General features: G+C 39.8%; 2 protein-coding genes across 12 annotated transcripts in view; one reads left to right on the top strand and one right to left on the bottom strand.

Annotated features, from left to right (window-relative positions):
- The window catches only part of GTPBP8 (GTP binding protein 8 (putative)), a 285,712-nt gene that overhangs the window by 246,722 nt on the left and 13,413 nt on the right, over positions 1–25,577 (bottom strand). The window contains exon 6 of one of the 6 annotated variants that reach the window (XM_061427315.1): positions 7,847–8,403. The exons of 3 other annotated variants lie outside the window; for them this stretch is intronic. In XM_061427315.1, the coding sequence (XP_061283299.1) occupies positions 8,319–8,403 (85 nt within the window). In that variant the 3' untranslated portion in view covers positions 7,847–8,318. Of the gene's footprint in view, positions 1–7,846; positions 8,404–18,261; positions 18,658–21,361; positions 25,433–25,577 lie in introns of those variants that run through there. 2 more of the 6 variants (XM_061427307.1, XM_061427325.1) reach the window with 2 other exon arrangements.
- NEPRO (nucleolus and neural progenitor protein) lies at positions 4,855–21,577 on the top strand. Of its 6 annotated transcripts, none has more exons than XM_061427152.1 (9): positions 4,855–5,017; positions 8,990–9,038; positions 11,400–11,479; positions 11,850–11,981; positions 12,683–12,760; positions 13,944–14,305; positions 14,543–14,604; positions 18,009–18,268; positions 20,937–21,577. In XM_061427152.1, exons 2-9 carry the CDS (start codon positions 9,003–9,005, stop codon positions 21,391–21,393), a joined length of 1,467 nt encoding a protein of 488 aa, XP_061283136.1. In that variant the 5' UTR covers positions 4,855–5,017; positions 8,990–9,002; the 3' UTR covers positions 21,394–21,577. The 6 variants fall into 6 exon arrangements, with proteins under 6 accessions (XP_061283136.1, XP_061283119.1, XP_061283112.1 ...); XM_061427135.1 differs by having other exon boundaries at positions 8,899–9,038; XM_061427128.1 differs by having other exon boundaries at positions 8,884–9,038.

Below are 25,577 nucleotides of genomic sequence, written 5' to 3'. Positions count from 1 at the left end.
TTGAAAAGACTGAAGGTGGGAGAAGGGGATGACAGAGGATGAGATGGTTCGATGGCATCACCAACTCAATGGACATGAGTGTGAGCAAGCTTCAGGAGTTAGTGAAGGACAGGGAAGCCTGGCATGCTGCAGTCCATGGGGTCACAAAGAGTCAGACATAACTGAGCGACTGAACTGAACTGAGTACACTGCTTGATCCTGCATCTCTCTCTTTAATTGCATAGACTCTGTCTTCCCTTCTAAGCTTCTAAAAACATTATCCTATATTCATCATCTCTACTCCATCCCTTATAAATTACCCTTTGAGCTACAGTCCCATTTATTTAACTGGTGAATTGGACATATCCTGTGGGCAGCCCAATGGGCAATCTCAAACTCAGTACATCACAAGTTATCTCATGATTCCTGCCACCTACCTAAAATGGTTCTTTTGGGTGCCACATCTCATACTGAAGCAGTTTGGAAGTCATACTAGATGTTTAAATACCTAAATACTAGATATCTAAATAAGTCATCTGTCCATCTTCAGTCCCAGGGTTCGAATTCAGGCCTTAATCATGTCTTGCTTCAGCTTTTGTAATAGATCACATTATTATGTCCCTTCCTCTAGTCTCATTTTCAAATCCGTTTTCCCAAGTGCGGCTATTCTGATGCAAAGTGACCAAAATTGCCAAGCCTAAGATTTAGTGGCTCCTTTGCACTTTCCACAAGGGATCCCTAATGCAGACGACCTTCACAAGGACCTTTTAAAAAGCATAAATTAGAATCTTACTCAGACCTAATGAATAAAGACTACCCAGGTTATTACAATCAGCCAGGTTTGGGAATCACCTGCCTCCAGGGTAGATGCAAATTCTGTCTGTGATCTGACACCCCTACTCCCAGCTTCATCCCTCAGAATGCATCATGTTCTAGCAATACTGATTCAGCGAGGACTAATGGTTCTTCCAACCCATGTTGTTACCATCTCTCTATCAAGAATGTCTTCTTATCTGCTTGGGAAAGTTCTACTTGTCCTTCAAAACTCTACTCAAGCATCATCTAGTGTCTTAGTAAATATCAACAAACTAGTAAAATTGTTTATGCTAAGTATGCACAGTTCTCTGTATATAAATTTTCACCTCAATAAAGCTGTTAAGAACTTACTGAGGTCCTACTAAACACCACACTCTGACCTAAGGATTGTGATAAGCTACAATGGTAGAACTACCTTCAGTAAGCTCACATGTCATTGGAGGAGACGTACTAATATACAATATAATACAGTGAGGTAAATTCCGTGAGTCTATAATAGGCTAAATAATGCCCCAAACAAGATATCTGCATCCTAAGCCCCCAGATCCATGAATACATTTGTTTATATTGCAAAATATTGTGTAGATATTAAGTTAAAGATTATGAGATGAAGAGAATATCCTGGGTTATTTTGGTGGGCTCAATGTGATCACTAGAGTCCTTTTAAGATGAAGGCAGGTGGAAGGGTGAAAGGAGATTGGGAGATGCTATGCTACCAACTTTGAAAATGGAGGATGGAGACATGAGTCAAGGAATGCATGTGGCCTCTAGAAGGTGAAAAAAGAAAATGAATTCTCCAGTAGAGACTCCAGAAGGATCCAGCCCCGCCAACTTTAGTCCAGTGAGATCCATTTTGGACTTCTGGTCTCCAGAAATGTAATTGTGTTGTTTTAATTGATCATATTTGTAGTCATTTGTTACAGCAGCAATAGGAGGCTAATACAGAGGCCAACACACGGCATATGTACATAAAGGAGTCCATAGAGTCTCTACATCAAGTTATGGAGTGAGAATGGGATGTTCAGAAGAATTACCCAGAGGTAACGACATAAGATCTGAGAGAGATTGTGTTTCAAGGAAATGACACAGAGCAGTAAGTACAGAGAGCATGCAAAGGATTTCAATTTGGCAAGGCTATTTAAACAGTAAAAATAATATTGATTTTTCTAAGAGTAAATACTGTTTGCATGCCAGGCACTCTTCTAAAGCACTTTTTAACTGTGAGCACTTTACAAGTTTGTATTTATCTTCATTTTTTCTCTAGGAATACTAAGATTTGGAGTAGTTAGTTTAACTATCCTGAGATCATAGAGCTAGCAAAGGGCAGATCTAAAATCAGAAACTTGTTGGTCTGTCTTCACAACCCATTAGCTGCCTCTCTAATGTGGTGGGCTCCTTAAGTAAGGTGGCAACAGGGTGAAGTGAAGTGAAAGTCACTCAGTACTGTCCAACTCTTTGTGACCCCAAGGTCTATATAATCCATGGAATTTTCCAGGCCAGAATACTGGAGTAGGTAGCCTTTCCCTTCTCCAGGGGATCTTCCCAACCCAGGGATCGAACCCAGGTCTCCTGCATTGCAGGTGGATTCTTTACCAGCTGAGCCACAAGGGAAGCCCAAGAATATTGGAGTGGGTAACCTATCCTTTCTCCAGCAGATTTTCCCAACCTAGGGATTGAACTGGGGTCTCCTGCATTGCAGGTGGAAACTTTACCAACTGAGCTTTCAGGCAACAGCATAGCTGAAGTAAATCAAGTGGTAGAAAGATACTGAGGTGAGGATCAGCAGAGCTTGGAATATCTTGTTTTGGACATTGACAGAAGATTGGGTTGATGGAGAGTCAAGCAGCCTCCAATTTTCTGTGATCGTGGTTTTGTTACTGAAATGCAAATTCATGTGCCCAATGAACAGTGAGGCCAAACAAAACCAAAACGTTGGAGTTTGGAGTAGAGAAAGGTTTAGTTTTATTGCAGGGCCATGCAAGGAGATGGTGGTTCATGCCATAAAATCCCAAACCCCCCAAAAGCTTTCAGCAAAACCGTTTTGTAGAAAAGGAGAGGGAGGGGCATGGTTGGTTTCAAACTTCTTGGTGTCAGATCTTTTATTCTGGAGGTCAGTCACGGTCAGGTAAGGAGTCTCCTGTAAACCTCCACCAAACAAACGTTACTCTCCGTTATGACAATAAAGGGCAAAGTCTCAAGACTCAACCTTCACCCTCTGAGGTCCAGACCTTGGCTAAGAGGAGGGGGTTCCTGTGCCTGCTGGTTACCCTACCCAGGAGCGTTTGTCCAGCACCCAGTCTGGGTCCTCCCACCAGTGCTGAAGAGGTAGCTCTCCCTCAGGCCAGGTCCCCAGATCCTGAACAGCAGTCATCACTGAGGAAGCCAGGAGCCCAGGATACAACTGGCCCTCAGACTTCTCAGGCCACCCAAACATCAGTTAGGGGGCCTAAATCCTGCAGAATTAGCCCATGCAGATGGCTGCTGCTATTGTATCTCAGAGAGGAAGACAGGGCAGAGGTTCACCACCACCCTGAGGCTGCCTGGGCCCCGCCACTGGGTGTAGTGAGGGCTCTGGAGCCTGGGGGACACAACCCCCAGACTGTTCCCTGCCTGCCCCTCCCCCAGTTCATCCACTGGCCCAAAGCAGGGTGAACTGGACCAGCCCCATGGAACAGGATCCGCCTCTTACCTCACTTTCTACCTGAGGACCACACTCCACTGACCCTTGGCTAAATCCCCTCACTAAGGGTCACTCATTGACGGTTATTTGTTGGTGGAGCTCACTGCAACACCAACCAAAGGCCTAGCAAGATCACTAATGGTCACTCATTGATAGTTATTTGTGGCAGGGGCCCACTATGGCACTAACCAATGACTGAGCAGGACCGTTGCAGAGTGTAATGGCACACAGCAACCCCATGTGCTAAGGGCTCCACTCTATTATAGTTTTGCTGCTGCTTCCTTGACTAAGGTCAGTTCAAAGGTGGCTCTAGTGGTAAACAATCTGCCTACTCAGGCAGGAGACCCAAGAGATGTGGGTTCCATCACTGGGTTGGGAAGATCCCCTGGAGAAGGAAATGGCAACCCACTCCAGTATTCTTACCTGGAAAATTCCATGGAGAGGGGCCTGGCTGGTTACAGTCCATGGGGACACAAAGAGAGGGACACGACTGAGGGGCTAAATACACACACACACACACACACATACCCCATCCTTGACTAACTCTAAGTTTTCTGTGTTGCAAACGTACATTTTGCATAAGGCTCTTTATTCCATTACTTCCTTTTCTCCTAATGGCTGAAGTAGAGATGGGGGTGGATGCAACTCAACTACAGGTCTTACTTTTCACGTCTGTAAAAGGCCCTGAAGTATTTCCCAAACTGATTGCGCCTCAGAGTCCCATGGGGAAGCATAAACACAAGGATAAAGCCTCAACCCATTCGGGGATTCTGTTTGTGTAGTACTGGGATAGGGCGCCCCCAAATCTCCCAGGTGATTCTGATACACTACCACGTGGATGTGAGAGTTGGACTGTGAAGAAAGCTGAGCGCTGAAGAAGTGATGCTTTTGAACTGTGGTGTTGGAGAAGACTCTTTAGAGTCCCTTGGACTGCAAGGAGATCCAACCAGTCCATCCTAAAGGAGATCAGTCCTGGGTGTTCATTGGAGGGACTGATGCTGAAGCTGAAACTCCAATATTTTGGCCACCTCATGCGAAGAGTTGACTCATTGGAAAAAAAAACCCTGATGCTGGGAGGGACTGGGGTCAGGAGTAGGGAACGGCAGAGGATGAGATGGCTGGATGGCATCACTGACTCGATGGACGAGTTTGAGTAAACTCTGGGAGTTGGTGGACAGGGAGGCCTGCCGTGCTGCGATTCATGGGGTCCCAAAGAGTCAGAGACGACTGAGAGACTGAACTGAACTGAACCACGTGTTTCAGGTTCACCATACTTAGTCCAGGCTTCCATGAAAGACTCCGCCCAGGGCCCCAGCCCCGCCCCCGCCCCACCCTTTGCCCTCTACCTCCCCGTGACGTCGGCTCATCTCCCCTCCTTCGGTCCCTCCACTTGGTCTGGCCTAGCTCCGCCCCTTCCACTCCCTCTCCTGCCTCCTAAGATGGCTACGCTGTTGCCGGGCCCGGAACCGTGGAACCGGGTGAGGATCCCTAAGGCAGGGAGCCGCAGCGCAGTGACCGTACAGAACCCGGACACGGCGCTAGGTGAGTGAGGCGCCGCGCTAGGCGCGCAGGCTTTTCCGGAGGAGGCGTGGAGCCGGCGCACGTGCGCGCGGGGCGGGACTTCCGGAGCCCGCGGGACACTGGGAAGGGCCGAAGGGTGAGGGGCTGGGGAATTTGCGAATGAGGCTCATGGGGGCACCTGGCTTTACAGTTCTTCGCTGGATCCCCTGTGTCTATCGCAGGGCCTGGCAGGGGCACCGAAGGCTCGCGACTCAGCACCGCACCGAAATGGGGGAGAGGGGCGGACACAACTGGTGTCAGGGAAAAGTGCTGCCTGGGAACCCTGCGTTTCACTCAGCCACCAAGAGGCGTGGTTAGCCCTCTGTCTCTGCCGCGCTCTGCCCCTGAAGGGCTGCGGGTCGTCACTCAAGCACTCTGCAGTTAAGCCGGAATTTTCCTGGGTCCCCCGTTCCTTATCTGTAAAATGGCGTTAGTTTTCCCTACCTATCACCAGGTTTTTGGGAGGATGTAAATGATTTCATTTAGGAGAGCGTGCTCTATCAATGTTTGAATGGCATTGCGATTATTAGGTAGGTGGCGCTGGTGGGAAAGAACCCGCCTTTCTTTAGGTGGAAGTAAGAGGCACAGGTTTGATCCCTGGGTCTGGAAGATCCCCTGGAGGAGGGCATAGCAACCCACTCCAGTATTCTTGCTTGGAAAAATCCCATGGACAGAGGAGCCTGGCAGGCCGCAGTCCATAGGGTCGCACGACTGAACTGACTTAGCACGCACACAGGTCAGTAAGAACTCGATTGAGGGATTGAATCCTGGCTTTTCCCTCTGCTGGAGCTGGGGTGAGCAGTGGGCAATGTCTAATGTTTCTGGGCCTCGCTTATTTTCAATTGGGAATAACAATAGTACTTTATTCATAGAGCAGTTCTGAAAGAGTATTATAGAGTAACAGTATAAAGTCTTATTAATATAAAGTAAAGTGAGTATTATAGATTAACAATATAAAGTATTATTAATGTAAAGTAAAATGAGTATTTGGAACAGTGCCTGATATAGTAAATAATGATCAGTTCAGTCCAGTCCAGTCGTTCAGTTGTGTCCGACTCTTTGCGACCCCATGGAATGCAGTAAGCCAGGCTTCCCTGTCCATCACCAATTTCCGGAGTTTACTCAAACTCATGTCCATTGAGTCGGTGATGCCATCCAACCATCTCATCCTCTGTCCTCCCCTTCTCCTCCTGCCTTCAATTATTCTCAGCATTAGGGTGTTCTCAAATGAGTCAGTTCTTCGCATCAGATGACCAAAGTATTGGAGTTTCAGCTTCAGCATCAGTCCTTCCAATGAATATTCAGGATTGATTTCCTTTAGGATGGACTGGTTGGATCTCCTTGCAGATGATAGCTGTTATTAAGTATTTATAACTTATCATCACATTCCCCTCTCCAACCATCCATCCTGCCCCATTTACAGATTAACATTACCCCTTCCTCTGTTCAGAAATACTTTTAACAGGATTCCTGTTAGGCATGGAAATTCACCAAGTCTCTCTCCACCCCCAAGGCAGCTCATTTCTGGCCTCAATAGTTGGGATAGTAAGAAAGAATCGGTGATGCCATCTAAACATCTCATCCTCTGTTGTCCCCTTCTCCTCCTGCCTTCAATCTTTCCCAACATCAGGGTCTTTTCAAATGAATCAGCTCTTCCCATCAGGTGGCCAAAATATTGGAGTTTCAGCTTCAACACCAGTCCTTCCAATGAACACCCAGGACTGATCTTCAGAATGGACTGGTTGGATCTCCTTGCAGTCCAAGGGACTCTCAAGAGTCTTCTTCAACACCACAGTTCAAAAGCATCAATTCTTCGGCGCTTAGCTTTCTTTATAGTCCAACTCTCACATCCATACATGACTACTGGAAAAACCACAGCCTTGACTAGACAGACCTTTGTTGACAAAGTAATGTCTCTGCTTTTTATTATGCTGTCTAGGTTGGTCATAACTTTCCTTCCAAGGAGTAGGCGCCTTTTAATTTCATGGCTGCAGTCACCATCTCTGGTGATTTTGGAACCCAGAAAAATAAAGTCAGCCACTGTTTCCACATCTATTTGCCATGAAGTGATGGGACCGGATGCCATGATCTTCGTTTTCTGAATGTTGAGCTTTAAGCCAACTTTTTCACTCTCCTCTTTCACTTTCATCAAGAGGCTCTTTAGTTCTTCTTCACTTTCTGCCATAAGGGTGGTGTCATCTGAATATCTGAGGTTATTGATATTTCTCCTGGAAATCTTGATTCCAGCTTGTTCTTCCTCCAGCCCAGTGTTTCTCATGATGTACTCTGCATAGAAGTTAAATAAGTAGGGTGGCAGTATACAGCCTTGACGTACTCCTTTTCCTATTTGGAACCAATGTGTTGTTCCATGTCCAGTTCTAACTGTTGCTTCCTGACCTGCATACAGGTTTCTCAAGAGGCAGGTCAGGTGGTCTGGTATTCCCATCTCTTTCAGAATTTTTCACAGTTTATTGTGATCCACACAGTCAAAGGCTTTGGCATAGTCAATAAAGCAGAAATAGATGTTTTTCTAGAACTCTTTTGCTTTTTCAGTGATCCAGTGAATGTTGGCATTTGGTCTCTGGTTTCTCTGTCTTTTCTAAAACCAGCTTGAACATCTGGAAGTTCACGGTTCACGTATTGCTGAAGCCTGGCTTGAAGAATTTTGAGCATTACTTTACTAGCGTGTGAGATGAGTGCAATTGTGTGGTAGTTTGAGCATTCTTTGGCATTGCCTTTCTTTGGGATTAGAATGAAAACTGACCTTTTCCAGTCCTGTGGCCACTGCTGAGTTTTCCAAATTTGCTGGCATATTGAGTGCAGCACTTTAACAGCATCATCTTTCAGCATTTGAAATAGCTCAACTGGAATTCCATCACCTCCACTAGCTTTGTTTGTAGTGATACTTCCTAAGGCCCTCTTGACTTCACATTCCCAGATGTCTGGCTCTAGGTGAGTGATCACACCATCGTGATTATCTGGGTCATGAAGATCTTTTTTGTACAGTTTTTCTGTGTATTCTTGCCACCTTTTCTTAATATCTTATGCTTCTGTTAGGTCCATACCATTTCTGTCCTTTATTGAGCTCATCTTTGCATGAAATGTTCCCTTGGTATCTCGAATTTTCTTGAAGAGATCTCTAGTCTTTCCTGTTTATTGTTTTCTTCTATTTCTTTGCCCTGATCACTCAGGAAGGCTTTCTTATCTCTCCTTGCTATTCTTTGGAACTCTGCATTCAAATAGGTATATCTTTCCTTTTCTCCTTTACTTTTAGCTTTTCTTTTCACAGCTGTATGTAAGGCCTCCTCAGACAGCCATTTTGCTTTTTTGCATTTCTTTTCCAAGGGGATGGTCTTAATCCTTGTCTCCTGTACAATGTCACGAACCTCCGTCCATAGTTCATCAGGCACTCTATCAGATCTAGTCCCTTATAAATTTCTCACTTCCACTGTATAATCATAAGGGGTTTGACTTAAGTCATACCTGAATGGTCTAGTGGTTTTCCCCACTTTCTTAGTGTTTGGTGTACCCTAAATGACTCTGCAAAGTATTCATATGAAAGATTCTTAAAATCACAATAAAATGTGATATGATATACATTCTAGTTTAATAGATGTTTTCTTAATGATTTCATGGGCTTGATATCTGTCACCACTTTCCTTCCTTCCTATGTCATTTCTTACATACTTAGAAATGTTTAATTATGTTCTCACAGGTGAAGCTGATTGTGGTGGTATTGATTTCTTTAAAACAGATAAGGAAGGTTGCTTCTTTCAGTGTATTTTTTGTATAATATACTTAATGTAGAAATGCATGTTAAGTCTTATTACTAAATATCTCTGCATTAGACCTTTGCATTGCAGCTATAATTAAAGAATGCTGTCGCATTACATTGTCACTGAAGAGCCGAACCTTAGATGCAGAGACAGATGTATTATGTGCAATCCTTTACAGCAATCACAACAGAATGGGCCGCCATAAGCCCCATTTGGCCCTCAGACAGGTAAGGAAAGAGCCCTGTATTTAAGAGAAAACATTTTTACTTGGTGAAGATGGAGATCACACTGCCACTTAACTTTTGTTATTTAAGGAAATTGAAGTAAATTACTTGTGATTTACTTGGGCTTTCCTGATAGCTCAGTTGGTAAAGAATCCACCTACAATGAAGGAGACCTTGGTTTGATTTCTGGGTTGGGAATATCTGCTGGAGAAGGGATAGGCTACCCACTCCAGTATTCTTGGACTTCCCTGTGGCTCAGCTAGTAAAGTATCTGCCTGCGATGCGGGAGACCTGGGTTCGATACCTGGGTTGGGAAGAAACCCTGGAGAAAAGAAAGGCTACCCACTCCAGTATTTTCACCTGGAGAATTCCGTGGACTGTCCATGGGGTTGCAAAGAATTGGACACAACTGAGTGACTTTCACTTCACTTTCACTTGTGATTTTTAAGTGTTAAGCCCACAATCACATGTGAGCTTTCATTTTTTTTCCCTGAAAGCATTTCAAAAAACAGTCTGTATTAGAAAAGAACTATGTTTGATTCTTTCCCAGTCTTGTTTCTAGTAGGTAGATAATTATGAAAAATTTTCATTATATACAATCTAGAACAAATTACCACACCTTTGTTTACTTTAAAGATGGAGTGATTTGATCAAAACAAAGTGTTGGATCAAGAAACAATTTTCCTGAGCATAATCAAAATCCCCAAATCATAAAAAGAACAAAGTTGCAATTTATTTATTGTGGTGGTAAATAATCTAATTGGGAATATATTAAATGAGTATATAACAAGTTGTGTAAAGTGTTTTGTGTATCTTTTGAAGTTTAAGACAAAATTGGGTCCTTCTAGCTCAGGGATTACATACACAGAATAGAGCCTTCTAAGTTAAGTTCCATATATGCTCATTTATTTGCTCATTCATTTTATTAATTCTCCAAGTATTTTTGAAACTTTCTATGTGCCAGGCACTGTGCTTTGTGCTAGGTGTATGGCATAATCTCCAACCTTAAACAGATTCATTTTCTTTGGTAAGTTTTCCACTCACATTACTTAAAGCAAAAAAGATGATTTCTTTACCAAAGAAAGATTTGCGATTATGGTTTTTCCTAAGTTTTCTTCTCTGGAGCAGGTTTTATCTCCTTCTGAGTCTTTAACTCCAAAACCAAACTTGTTATCTCAGATTGAATATACGTATTTCTCCTCCGGGCTTCCAGGTTGTCAATAAGTATAGTCAGAAAAATTTGGTGTTCTGTTTTCTCTGCTCTCCCATCAGGTTAACTGATCAATTAACACCTTCTCTGCATCTAGTCTCTTTTAGTTCTGGCTAAACTAAATTTTGAAACCTTGTCAATTTTTTGTTGTGTTGTAATTCTGACTGATCTTTCCTCCTTCAGTCTTTCTTCTACTGTGGCATGTTCACGTGTACCAAATCCTGGTTAATCATCCTAAAACACAGCTTAATTTTTAATGGTTCTCCATTGTCCCCTGAATAAAGAGCAGACCTCTTAGCTTAACTTAGCAGATCCTTCCTGATCTGGCCTCTTCAGTTTTCTTAGCTCAGGCTTCTCTGTGGTCTTCATCATCATATATATTGTATTACAAGCAGCCTGAACTCTTTGTGAGTCTTCCTACTCACCACATTGGTTCCCTCCTCTGAGCCTTTGCTTACCTGGTTCTGTATGTTTATAATGCCCAAGCCCTCCATCACTTGATCCTCATGTCTGCAGCACTTATGGACAGTAAAATTTAGTACTTAACAATTTACTGTCTTGTTTTAATAGTTTCACTATTAGAAATCATGTTACTTCAGAAAAGTTTATTAATACAATCTTGAGAATAATCTTACATTTACTTTGGTCCTCTTTATAGCACCAAGCACATCCTGGCATATAGTAAGAAAGAAAGAAAGAAAGAGAGTGAAGTTGCTCAATTGTGTGCAACTCTTTGCGACCCCATGGACTACAGCCCGCCAGGCTCCTCCATCTATGGGATTCTCCAGGCAAGAGTACTGGAGTGGGTTGCCATTTCCTTCTCCAGGGATCTTCCCGACCCAGGGATTGAACCTGGGTCTCCTGTATTGTAGGCAGACGTTTTACCATCTGAGCCACCAGGGAAATCCAGTCACTGGTCATAACCTGATCTGAGAAATTTATTTGGCTGCATAAATTTCAAATTTTTAACCAGAAGCAACTGCTTTGGGCTACCGGTTTCTTTACCCTAAAATATGGCATTCTGTGTATTTCTATACTTTGTATTCAGTGTATTACTATACTTTGAAATTTTGAATTTGTTTTCGTGTTCACATCAGTGGCTTTGCCTCTGTTACACATAAACATGTGAATTTGAGTTGGTCTTCCCCTTTCAGGTTGAACAGTGTTTAAAACGTTTGAAAAACATGAATTTGGAAGGTTCAATTCAAGATCTCTCAGAGTCATTTTCTTCTAAGTAAGTAGTCTAGTTGCTTTGTAATGGGCTTTGTGGTGGGCTGGAAACCCGGTGTCTTACTGTAACCTCGCTTTAGACTTCCTTCATTATTGTTTGAATATAACCAATTATACCTTAGCTGTACAAATTTTATTTTAATAAAGGGCCCCTGGTATCTGTGGTAACCTCCCTCTGTTGGCTTGTGGGAAGGAACAGTGTGACACTGAAACCTGGGTGATGATAAACTATTTTGAAACATAAGTGTCAGTTAACTTCAGTGAGTCATTATTAAACATAACTACCTCAATTGAGCTTAAAGCAATTCTGTACTTATTATATAAGTGTTTTATATTTAAGAATGAAAGTAACATACTTTTCTATTTTTGTCAAGTGAAAATCAGCCTATAAATACCAAAGCATGTGTCATCCCCAGCCAACCAGTGGTAGAACTGGTGTTGATGAAGATTCTGGGGGCCTGCAAGTTGCTGCTTCGCCTGTTGGACTGTTGCTGCAAGACATTTCTGTATCCTTGAATCATCTAAAAAATGTTTTTCTGAACTTCAGTTGTTTGGATGTATTTAATGGGCTTCTCAGGTGGCTCAGTGGTAAGCAATCCACTTGCTAATGAAGGAGCCACAGGAGATGCAGGTTTGATCCCTAGGTCAGGAAGACCCCTGGAGGAGGAAGTGGCAACCCACTCCAGTATTCTTGCCTGGGAAATCCCATGGACAAAGGAGCCTGTTGGGTTACAGTCCATGGGGTTGCAGAGTCAGACATGACTAAGCATGCATGCAGGGATGAATTTAATAGTATTTCTGTTTGAAAGCTAGGGAGTATGTAGTTTTTCATATTTTCAAAGTAGGAGTTATAATATATGCAAATTCTTAAAATTTTGCTCTTTGGTCTTCTCTTCCTGAGAAGTGCCTGAAATAGCCATTGCCAGGGATTTCTACCTCTATTTAATATGTATTATCCTAAAGGCATTGACAGTTAGAAATTATTAATCTTAAAAGCTAATCCTTAGAAACCAAGTTTATTAATGAAGTCTCTAGCAGAGTGTATATTACTTTTTTTTAAAGCTTCAATGACTTAAGTAGAACATGTTTTAAGGCTTTAACTCCTTCAAGAAAATTCTGCATTCTGTGTTTTTTTTCCCCATAAATGTAACACAACAAAACATAAATTCCTTTGATTCTGTTTCCCAACTTTAACTTCATTCTTCAGCTTGACTGTGAAACATCTAGGTTTGCAAGAATTCATTATTTTAAACCTTGTGATGGTTGGGCTCGTGAGCAGGTTATGGTATGTATGTACGTACCTTTGAAATCCTTCATTTCTTTCTCATTTCTCTAACTCAGACTAGGTTTCTTATTAGTAATCTTCATATTTGCTTTTCCATGGGATGTTGAAAGTGCAGAAATTCTGTTTTTTCATTTGATCAGAGTTTATTTGGGATGGATTGGGAAGCTAAGTGTTGATAGTTATGTCAAAAGACTAGGCTTTGAATCTGAATCCATGAGATCACTTCCACATTAAACTAAACAAATGAATTCCTGGGATTAGCAGCTGGAATTTAAAAAAAAAAGGTTCCTCTAATCATTCAGCTGAGCCATTTAAAATGAAGGTGTTCCTGGGCAGTCTGTATCATTCATTCGTTTCTGCCACTAGATTTCTAATACTTAACGGCAATGACCTTCCTTATGTTTTCTAAATTCCTTTCTTCTACATGAACCACCACTGCTTTTTGAGCCATAGCTATTGACGTAAAGAACACTGGTAATACTAGTTGCAAACCAAAGAGAATTTCCCTTGCATCTCACAATACATATTATGGAGCTTATCTGATGGATAATCAGATTCAAAATCTGCCCATTTGTGATTAGCTATAATTTGAATGGAAACAAAAAAAGAAAAAATTCTTTCTAATCCTTAATTTTCTATCTTAATCTGGATATCTCAAGTACTATTTTCAGTCATCCTGTTTTTTATTCTGCTTGTTTTTAGAGCTAACAATGTTAGAACTACTTATCATATGTTAGTATGGTTATCATGTTAGTAATGTTAGAATTACTAATCAATGTCAAACTGTATTATTCTTCCCTACAATGAAAATAGCTTTGATTTTTTAATTTTAATAATACATGCTTATTTGAAGAAACTTTTAAAAATAGAAAAAATTCAAAGAACCTGAAATTTGCCTAAAATCTTATCCTCTAGATAAAACCACAGTTAAGATTTTGGTGCACATCCTTTGAAATATCTCTCCATGTAGTACTGTATTTGGTTTTATATAACATTTTGTACTTGGATTTTTCTATATAAGCTGGACTAAATCTAGCTCTTTGCAAGTATCCACTGTAGCATTTTTTTTTTTTAATCTATAGTGGCAGACTGATAAGTGTTATTTTCAGCTTTGAATCTGTTATTACATAATCTGCAAATTACAATTACTGGCTAATTCATGAGCTCCTACTTCTTTCCCTAGGGTTCTGTATAAAGATGTTTTAAAAAGGCTGGTTTCCTTATATGAACCATTGTTTGGATTACTTCAGGAGGTCTCCAGGATTCAACCATTGCCTTACTTCAAAGGTTTTACCTTTCCTTCTGATATTGTTGAATTTTTAGGAGAGCCCTATTTTGAAGTCTTTAAGAAAAAAATGCCTACAGCTTTTGTAGCTAAAGGAGTAACTAAACTGCTAAATAAACTATTTTTAACAAAAGAGCAATCACAGAGGTCAGGTGAAGAAACTTTACTTAGAATTTCTGAAAAAGCTAAACAAATGAAGATCAATATACAGAATAACATGGATCTTGGACAACCAGTAAAGAGTAAGAAAATCTTAAAAGGTAATTTGCTTTGATATGGCTCATACTGTTAAACTCTCTTAATTTTAACTCACATTATCTTTAGAGAAGTATGGTATTAATAATGTGTTTTCTAAGCTTGAGCATGTTAAGTTATTTCTTTCTGTTGTAGCTTCATAGTTCTTTGCTTGCTTAACTCCCTTTGTTGTCATGTACTTAAGAATTTGTTGATTTGAAAATAGTATGCCTAATTTTTTTATCTGTGATCTATCTCCACAGAAAAGTCATCAGAATTTGATGTGAGAGCTTTCTGCAAACAGCTGAAACAAAAAGCTATTCAGGTTTGTCTGGCTTATTTTAATATAGCTTATGATTTTTGCTAAGTGTAGATGCCACTTACCAAGGACAGAGGCTGAATCTTCTGGTTTTGTCCTCGGCTCTAGGCATAGTGCCATCTTAGTTCTCAGTCTGCTTCTGAATGAGTAGAGGCATTTCCAAGGGATCTGAGTGCATCTAGTTAATTCAGTTAATAGAATGCTTTCAGAAACATTTTACTAAGGGTTTTGCTAGAATTTTAAAATGATCCTAGGATCCACCATAGGAGTGGATTATACTGCAGCTTAAGAATATGGGCTTCCAGATTATTGTACCCAGCAAGGATCTCATTCAAGTATGAAGGAGAAATCAAAAGCTTTTCAGACAAGCAAAAGCTGAGAGAATTCTGCACCACCAAACCAGCTCTCCAACAAATACTAAAGGATATTCTCTAGACAGGAAACACAAAAATGGTGTATAAACTCGAACCCAAAACAATAAAGTAAATGGCAACGGGATCATACTTATTAGTAATTACCTTAAACGTAAATGGGTTGAATGCCCCAATCAAAAGACAAAGACTGGCTGAATGGATACAAAAACAAGACCCCTACATATGTTGTCTACAAGAGACCCACCTCAAAACAGGGGACACATACAGACTGAAAGTGAAGGGCTGGAAAAAGATTTTCCATGCAAATTGGGACCAAAAGAAAGCAGGAGTCACAATACTCGTATCAGATAAATTAGACTTTAAAACAAAGGCTGTGAAAAGAGACAAAGAAGGTCACTACATAATGATCAAAGGATCAATCCAAGAAGAAGATATAACAATTATAAATATATATCCACCCAACATGGAAGCACCGCAGTATGTAAGACAAATCCTAACAAGTAATATCATAAAAAACAAAGAAAGGCTGTAAAAGTGTTCCAGATTAAAAGAGACTTTATCAACATGACAATGAAATGCAATATCTGATCCTGGACTAGATCTTGTACTAGAAGGAAAAAGTGCTAAAAAGGACACTGAGGGTCAGTTAACAGTATTAGAATACAGACAGTAGATTTAATAAAAGTATTTTATCCATGTTAAATTACTGAAGTTGACAACTGTACTATTACAGTTATTAACCGAATATCCCTATTCTTAGGAAATTCAGAAATATGTACTGAAGTATGTGGGATACTTCATGGGAAAAAAAAACCATGATATCTGCAAAAAAAAAAAACCAAAAACACATGCCTTTTGAGCATCGGCTGGAAAAACAAATTTTACTGAACTGAGAAACAAAGATTTGGGGTAAAAAAAAAAAAAAAAAAGAATATGGGCTTCGAAGTCAGACAGATGGTTTGCGTCCTGGTTTGTAGTAATTTGTGACCTTATGTAAGTTTCTTGACCTGTCCATACCTCCATTTTCTACAAACAGTATGCACTTCGTAGGGCTGTGCCAGTTTTAGTACATATGAAGTATTGGGCACAGAGTCTCAAGTGTGGTAAGCACTTACTTGATGTTAGATGTTAGGTACTTCCATCGTCACTACCATCATGTTTTATCATGAGGCTTCTATTTCTTTCTATCAGCGTTAGAGCTGTCAGTGTTGACCTCTCCTCAGCCAGTGTCTGTAAACTCTGTGTGTTCTGGATCTGACACGGATAAGAAGTTCTTTTACTCTCTCTCTTTTCAAAGTTGTTTTCTTCATGGGCTATTTCTCCCATTCTATTCAAAAATTCTTTTCTAACAAGTCAGTACTTTCTTGAAGGTTTACAAGGATTCCAGCTTGCATTTATATTTTGTCCAGTTTACAAGTTCTGGAAGAAGATGTCATCATCACCATAATACTTACACTGCATTTACTCTTTGCCAGGCATTGTTCAGAACTCTTTATATGTGTAAATTCTTATAATCCTTGCAAAAGTCCTGTGAGGTAGGTGCTGTTCTTTCCATGTTTCAGATGAGAAAATTAAGGCAAAGAAAGGACAAGAAATTTGTCCAGGCCAGATAGCAAATATGGGGCAGAACTGGGATTTGAACCAGGCAGTTTGGTTTCAGTCTTTGTCATTTAATATTATTTGTTGTTGTTCAGTCGCTAAGTTGTGTCCGACTCTCTGCAACTCCATGGGCTGCAGCACACCAGGCCTCCCCGTCCTAAACTATCTCCTGGAGTTTATCATTACACCAGTCTCCAAATAGTTTTATCAGCTCTCTCAATAACTGTAGCTCTGTGGCTCCTGAAACTTTCTGCAGTCCATCACTTGTTCCTATGTGAGCTGGTTCCAGCATCCCTCTTATTTATGACCAATCACTATTTTATTTTTAGCATTTAGCACCAATATGCTTAGGGTGTTTTTAGGTCAAACTTTTATGGATCACCAACACAAAGATTGATAGGTCTCTACCTTCTACTACTATTACTTGTTCTTCTCGAGAATGAGAAATTTGCAAGAAACTAAGTTTTGAACAGAAGATGGAAGCAGACCTAGTAGGTGGCATATTTCAGTAAACAGTAGTAGTTGATAAAATGCAAACTTGACTTCATACAGAAAAATGAAGTTGAAGAGACAGAGGTGCCACATCAAAAGATGGTTGAATTGGAATTGGAAATATTGCTCAGTTAAGCATTTTTAACATACATTCAGCAGTCATCTGCATTTCCACATTTATCAATAACATTTATGACCCTTCCTTGAGGAGGTGATGAAAAACAAGCTGTGGTAGTCCAGCATTAGAGGAAAAGGGCTTTTCAGTGATTTTGTCTCCCACCAGATAGACTTTGATCCATACTTAATTATGTGGAGTTTTATTCTTATGTGTAGGTTAAATGGGCTTCCCTGGTGGCCCAGTGGTTGAGAATCCACCTGCCAGTGCAGGAGAGGCAGGATGGATCCGTGGTTGGGGAAGATCCATGGAGAAGGAAATGGCCATTCCGGTCTTCTTGCCTGGGAAATCCCATGGACAGAGGAGCCCAGCGGGCTGTAGTCCATGGGGTCACAAACAGTCAGACATGACAGAGAGACTAAACAACAGCAACACAGGTTAAATAAATATGTATGTAAATATTTATATTGTTACTTGTGTACAACTGAATTTAGCTATAGATGGGATCAGTTGTAGCACAGAGGGGGAAAAATCGTATTAGTATCAGTGAATAAAAATTTTTTTAAGCAAAAGGAAAGGAATTCCCTGGCAGTCTAGTTATTAGGACTCTGTATTTCCACTGCAAGGGGGCACCATTCTGATCCCCAGTGCCAGGTGGCACAGTCAAAAAAATTTAAAAAGACAAATAGAAAGCATAGGGAACTGGAAAAAACTTTTTCCTTCTTTTAAAAAGATGTATTTTCAAATGTTGATAGTGTGTGAGTCAACTTCTCTCTCTCGTTATATGTCTGTAACAGATCAATAATTTTCCTCATCATTCCATATTTCAGGAGAAGAGCTTTGAGTTTAAATATTCTCCATCCAAACTAAAGGCAACCAAACATTCTTCTCAGAAAGCAATAGGAACTCCCTGTGTAAAAAGTCTTGTGCAAAGATTCCGAGAGGCTGAGACTTTCACACAACTTTCTGAAGAAATCCAAATGGCAATTCTGTGGTGTAGAAGCAAAAAACTGAAGGCTCAGACTGCCTTTCTGGGTAACAAACTTCTTAAAAGTAACCGGCTTAAACATGTGGAAGCTCAAGGCTCTAGGTAGGTATAGTATAAAAATTATATTCCTTTACTTCTTCTGTTATCTTTCAAGGCAAAAGTATATATATTCAGCCTTTTTAATGTCCAGTACCCTGGGGACTAAAATTGGGGTATATACTCAAAGTACAGTTTTGTTAGCTACTTTTATTGGGCAGAGCTAAATATATATATCATTGGGAGGAAGTAAATTTGGTCAATTGGATTTACTCTTCACCATTCCATCCTTTTATTCAAAAAGTATCAGGTGTGTCTGTGGTATGCTAACCTGCAGATACAACTATGTGTAAGACAGATTTAATCTTCATGGAGTTCTGCCTCTGGTAGGAGAGATGGCCTGTCTGCCCACAGCTTCAGTGGGATGAGGGTGTGAGAGTAGAAGATGCTTCCTCCTACAAGGCCACACATCAGAGTCAGCGTCAAGTAATTTCCATGCACAGGAGCTAGACGCTCCATGTACCGCTTCATCCTTTTGTGGTGCTTACGTTCACAGCACTGCTTAAGGATGGTTATCTTTGTGAGCCAATATTGCTTGAAACAATACATGAAGTTAGATATTTTAGGGCTTTATGTTTTTACTGAACAAATAATAGACGCCTGTGGTAACAATTTGAGACACAAAGGGCCATAAAGGTCCTCATTCCCCCTTGACGGGCGATCACTGACCACTTTTTGCGTATCCTTCAAGAAACACTCTGTGCATCCACCATAATTTCTTACTATATTTATGGACATGTATCTATTCAGGGCTTTATAATGGTTTCCATGGATGTCACTTGGTCACACCTTCTTAAATTTTAAAAATTTATGGAAAGACAATACCTGTTTTAGTAAAAAATATGATATATACTGAAGGTTTTTTTTTTTTTTTTCTAAAAGTATTTTCCCAGAAAATTACTTTTTAATCCTCCTAGAGGGAGACTTTCTGTATATTTGCAAGCCAAATAAGAAGAGAGCTTAAGAAAAAAGGACCAAGCTTAAATAACAGAAAAGATTTTCATTTTTTTTACAACATTGGCATAGGAAATTTAGTTTAGGCTGAGAGAATTATTATTTTACTTTTTGAACAGAATTGTTTTTCTATGTAATTCTATTTACTAAAATGGATTTTATAGGAATAGTTATAAGGAGGAATTAGTTTTGATTCCTGAAATTATGTATGGAAGCAAAAGAAAATTGCCCTGAAATCACAAGAGTAGAAATTTGGCTTTATGAAACTGAGCCTCCTTTCCCACTCAAGGTGAACTAGCTGATTACTCTACTCTCTGGCAGTGAAATCTGTTTGCAAGTAATTTGAAGAATACAAGGATTTTATTTTATTTTATTTTTTTTCTCTAATAGAAAATTATTTAATTAGTATACATGTGTTCCCCATCCTGAACCCTCCTCCCTCCTCCCTCCCCACACCATCCCTCAAGTTTTGACTGAAAGCTGTGGGAGAAGTTAAGAATTTTTACATTACACTCTAGAGTGGAAGCTCAGCCTAAAATGGAGCTGTTCTGTTCAAGATTCTGTTTAAACTCAGGGGTAGATGAGGCAGAGATGCTAATTAAAAGTTAATCCAGAGGGTAACAAACTGGTGGTTATTTGATTAAGCCATTATTCTGCACCCCACAAAAATGCAGTGCTCTTTCATTCTGCCGTTTTGATGTTTTAGTAACACGTTATATTTGTACCACATTTTAAGTGTACTTAATGTCCACAATAACTGTGACACAGGTGGTGGTATTCACATTTTATAGATGAGTTAATAAGAGGATTTTACTTAGGGAATTAGAGCTGGAGATCTTGAACTCAGTGCAGATCCTCTGATTCTTCTGTTTTTTCATTTCCATTTCAGTTGGGAAGTCCACCTACCCTCTCCTCACTTAAAAATTACCACTTACAGTAAGACAAAATTGGTTTGGAAACAGAGATATGGATTACTGCGTTAAAATGGGATTCCTCAAAGTTCCATGTTGGTTTAAAAAGGAAGAGGGTACAGGGGGAGGTACAGACTCATGCTAATCGTTTGCATTCTGACCATCACAGTGAGGCAGTTAGCAGGGCACCAGTGCGCCTTGTGGCAGGGTATCCTACTCAGAAGCAAAGTACCTAACAACCAGCCATTTGAGTTTGGAATCCCCAGATTTGAAGATAATATGAATGCTGTCGTTTTGCCTATGCCGGCATCCCTGTCTTCTCATTTTACATAAACTCCCTCTTCACTTTGATTCCTTTTTCCTTGTTCATTTTCTGTTATTATATTGAATATGAAGTTGTTACTCCAGAAATGGGGTGATGCATCCTAGTAACTTTTCTATTTGTAATTCATTTTTTCCCCAGTTCCAATCCTATTACATTGTGAATAGGTTAGCAATTATCAGGAAGTAGCTCTGGCACTGAAATATGGCAGTATCTCACCATTCAGCTGCCTTGCTAGTTGTAGGAACTACTTTACTGTGGAAGTGTAGCGGGGACACATTTGCCCACAGTCTAAATCAGAGGGAAGCTGTGCTCTGAAAACGCAGACTGGATATGAAGCTCCTATTTCCATGTTTTTCCTTATGATTCTGGAAATTGTACGGAGGCATAGGACATATATTTTAGTTGGAAATTGGTAAAAAGGAGACAAAATTTTTGAGAATGTTTTTATGCATCTTAACAATCTAATTTCTTCTGTCCTTTAAAGTTTGCCAAAGAAGCTACAGTGCATAAAAACATCTATTTGCAACTGCCTTCTTCACGGCTTAGGTATGAAAACTTCAAAGCATCATCTGAGACAAAGAAGATCACAGAATAAATTTTCACTGAAAGGAAGGAAACAGAGAAAGTTGCAGTCGACTCTTTTAAAGGAAATCCAGCAGCCCCCTCAAGGGACTCAGAGTGCTACGGATGTCATTAAAGGGAGACGCTCAGATTCTACTGTTCGTAGGACTGATCTGTACCCTAACAATAAGCAAGTGAATAGGAGAGTTTCAAATCCTGTCATACAAACTAAGGAGACACAAACTCATGAAAAGCTTACAGAAAGCAATGAAAATAAGATGGATTCTTGGACAGTGATGCAAGGAAATAAACATAATACATCAGGAACCACTAAGGAGACAGATGACATTGATGATATTTTTGCTTTAATGGGAGTTTAGAGGCTCATATGTGAAACTTAACCAGTTGCTCCAGTGTTCTGCTGCTTTAAGTAGAACAGCTGAGATGTGGAAAGATCTGAAGTACCACTTGGACTCAGAGGAGCTGCTTTAGTACAGCACTGTACAGCAGTTCATTTTAGTTCAATAAACGCTTACCATAGCTTTGTGTCATTTAATCGACAAATATTTGACTATTAGTCAAGTTTTTACTTAAGACCTGAGTAAATTAGGTTTGTAAAACTTACATTGTGCCTTAGGTAAATGGGATGCAGGGGTGGGAATCACCTAGAAGGTCACTTTGACCTTAATGGCTCCACTGTAGCTAAGTGCTCTTCTGAACACCAAGGTTCGTAGCTTTTAACAGCTGTACTGCCTGTCTTCTGTATGTTAGAACTGATCATCAGTTTTGCCACTAAGTGTATTAGCAGGCAATGGTTACAACCATTATTTCATTTGTTAACCTTATCTCATAGGAGGGCATATTAAAATGCTTTTGGAATTATCCAAAAGTTTGTAGGGGACCTTGTTTATTAGGGTGCTAATTGATTGATTCCAAATATAAATTTTTTTCCAGAAAGGATATAGAGTGACTGACGGTTATACACAAAGTAGAACTAGGTGAGAAAGTTAAAAAACTAAGGAAACACAAAACCAGTCAACCTAGAGAGGCTAAAAATAGATTTATAATTGGTGCTGATGCTATCACCTGGTATTTGTATGTTGCTCATACAATTGCTCTGAGAAGGTAAATCCTACATATTTTCAAATAATGATGCAAAGTTTGAGGTTTCGTTCAAATATTCTAGCTTTCTTGAATTAGGTTAATAAGCTATTTTTCAAGCAGGTTGTAGGCTTAAATTTTATGTTTATATATAGTAATTTATACAATGCCCTAATATATCCTGCATCTTCCTCAGTCATCCTACCATTTTTAAAGTTTCCTTTTTGTTCTTTATCTGGCCTTTTTCTTTCCTCATCTGTTTTCTGTATATTTTCCACTTACTTACTATACCATTGGTTCTCAAACTGTAGGGATGTCTTGAGAATCACTTGGTGGGGTTGTTTAAAATGCCGATTTTGAGTCCCTTCCAGAGATTGATAATCATGGCTAGGGGACAGGATCGGAAATCTGCATTTTAATACGGGGCTCAGGTGATTTTGATGCAAGTAGCTCAAAATGCAGTTCGATAAACACTGGTTTAGCTCCCTTTCCTGAAGCCTTGCTAAGTCAATCTCTAGTCACTTTTTATTAGTTTATATTTGTCCTGGTTTCCTACCAAGTGGTACAGCTACTTGGTACTTTAAAACATGGACAATACCGAGGAAGTCTCCTTCATGACAAGTCTAGAAGTAGCCATCAGCTTCTAAGATTCAAGATCCAATCCTGCTTCTGCTTTTATGTGCATGTGACACTAATCATGTGCAAACAGCAGGCTTCTCTGGGCTGAGTTCCTCCATCTAAAGTGGTATTACTGTCCAATAATCATAAACCTGTACAGCTGGAAGAGACTTTGGAGATCACCCTTTATTGTATACAACAGAGTGGTTCAGTGAATTGTCTAAGGAGGTGAAACTGGATTAGACTAAAAGCCTAGCATTTTTTTCCTATTTAATTAATGTTCCTTTGGAGTATGTTTATCTCCTTTTCCCATCTGCCCCTTAAACTTCTGGGAAAAACAGTAAAGAGCTTCATGTGTCCCTAAGTTGGTAAAAATAAGGAACATGGTATTCTATTTTTTTTCCCAAACAAATTCACATGTTTTAAGTTTTAAATTTACAAAACCATAACTTACCCAGTAAATTAGAAAATAATCGTTAGCATCATCATAGTAAATACCAATTTAATCCCTTCTGGTGGCATTAACACACTCTGGTCATTTGTCAGAGCAGTGTGGTAGACCTCTCATGTGTCACTTCAAATCTTGGCCTCTTACTGCAGCCACTACTATCATAACCAGTCTCAAGCAGGACTGGACGACCTCACCTTGCCTTCGTGCCTCTGACAAGCTATAGGACTGCTTGGCATTTGGGTATACACAACTTGCTAATCCCCCTTCAAAGACAATTCAGAGGCACATTTCATAAGGTTCCACAGATCCCTCAAGATCAAGCCCTAGAGCTATGTTGTTTCCAAGTCAATGAATCCTTGATTGGCTTTCCTTCCATCTGTTTCATTTCCCCTTCATTCCTGTTCCCTGGAATCACATCCCCAATAAACTACTGGACACAAGCTTTTGTCTTGGACCCTCCTTTTAGGAGAACAAAAGCCAAGGCTAAGACAAACTGTACAGTAACACTGGCAGGCAGAAAGATGCCTTTTAAGATAATTTTGTTGTTACTATCAATATATATTTCACTTGGTGAATGCCCATATTAAAAGTTTTTTTTAAATCACTGCTGGTTAGAATAAACCAGTAGTATTAACTATAAAACTGAAAACATATTCAGAACTGAATTTTCTAAAAGTCAAAGTTGTTTTATAGCATTAATTTTTTATCCAATGCTATTGCTATAACATTTTAATATACAGCCTCACTCTGAAAAGCTAAACCACTTGTATGACTAGGTCAGTAACACCTTCATAAAAATATTTTCCACTAACATTAGTCCAAAGTAAGGCTTTATCTTTCCATTCTGAATCCTAATGGGAAGACTCCATTTATAAACTATCCCATCAACTGTTTTTTCTTGCCCTGTGCAAATCAACTTTCATACCTAAAACTTTCTTCTTTGGTCTTAACCTAGATAAAATGTTACTTCCTCCATGACAGGATGTATTCTGTGATAAATCTACCCATGAGTTTTGCTATATACTTGAATTGGTTTTGCTTTACAAATATATAGAATAAATAGATGTTCTTTTCATATTTTAATCTTCATAGCTTCTGAGGTAGAGTTACAAAAGAAGTCCAGAAACATCCAACGTATAATAAGTATCAGAACTGGAACTTGAATTCTGGTCTTCTGATTCTGAACCCTGTGAAAGTGACTGACCTCAGTCTGAAATAAGTGGTATTTCCATTATGGACTGATTGAAATTTTATCAAGAATAATTTTTGTTATATTCAAATGATGTCTCCAAAAAAATGATAAGTTATAGCCATACATAGAAAGACCCTGATGCTGGGAAGGATTGAAGGTAAAAGGAGAAGAGGGTGGCAGAGGATGAGATGGTTAGATAGCATCACTGACTCAATGGACATAAATTTGAACAAACTCTGGAAGATAGTGAAGGACAGGGAAGCCTGGTGTGCAACAGTCCATGGGGTGGCAGTCAAGACACAACTTGGTGACTGAACAACAACATAAGAATTTACCTTCAACCCATCTATCAGTGCTTAACAAAAAAAGTAGCCCCTTTTTACCTAGTGCATTGTAATATTTAAAAAAATAGAGTAATAGATATTCCTTTAAAAGACAAAAACCCAATAATATGGCAAACCGTCACCTACACACAGTAGGGGCTACCCTGATGGCTCAGACAATAAAGAATGTGCCTGCAATGCAGGAGACGCAACTTCAATCCCTTGTCAGGAGGATCCCCTGGAGAAGGGAATGGCTACCCACTCTAGTATCCTCGCCTGGAGAATGCTGTGGACAGAGGAGCCTGGCAGGCTACATACAGTCCATAGGGTTACAAAGAGTCAGACACGACTGAGTAACTAACATTCTATCATCTACACGGTAGGAAATAGATTTTCATTTTATGGACTTCTATATGGTCTTGTTTGTCAGTTTGTTAAAAACTGCTGGTATCTCTTCTAATGAACAGCATAACTCAATCATGTATAAACCTTTCTGCCCCTATAGGCACAAATTCATTCTTCCTTTGGACATATGCAGGTTTTAAAGCTGAAGGGATCCTTCTGCAAGTTACAGATACACAACATTTAAAACAATGTTGAAATTCTGTCTTTAACTGCAGTTGGCACAAACAATTTTGAATCTTCAACTAAATTAGAAGCCAGTAGTCTTAAGATTTCCTGTTATATCTGCTATAAAGCATCTCAGCAGATGGATTCCAGAATAGGTCATAGCACTGTGAGGGGAAAAAAAAAAAAAGATCATTTTCTTCCTTACTTCAGAGGTAGTAACAGATCTGAATTCACCTAACTTAAAATCTATTTACAAACTCCTGTGAGTTCTGGGTGTGAAACAGGATGTCTTAATTTGTCATACCTTTC

This window comes from Bos javanicus, chromosome 1 (assembly GCF_032452875.1).
Source record: "Bos javanicus breed banteng chromosome 1, ARS-OSU_banteng_1.0, whole genome shotgun sequence".
In the NCBI taxonomy this organism is placed as follows: Eukaryota; Metazoa; Chordata; class Mammalia; order Artiodactyla; family Bovidae; genus Bos; species Bos javanicus.
Note: the sequence above shows the minus strand (reverse complement) of the source record. Positions and strands in the feature narration are given on the sequence as shown.

Bases quoted from the DNA above. Each gene is read 5' to 3' on its own strand.
- NEPRO (XM_061427128.1), top strand. From the start codon at position 4,915: ATGGCTACGCTGTTGCCGGGCCCGGAACCGTGGAACCGGGTGAGGATC. The intron at 11,982-12,682 runs GTATCCTTGAAT...TTCATTCTTCAG, and splicing joins TGTTGCTGCAAGACATTTCT to CTTGACTGTGAAACATCTAG. The intron at 14,306-14,542 runs GTAATTTGCTTT...CTATCTCCACAG, and splicing joins GAGTAAGAAAATCTTAAAAG to AAAAGTCATCAGAATTTGAT.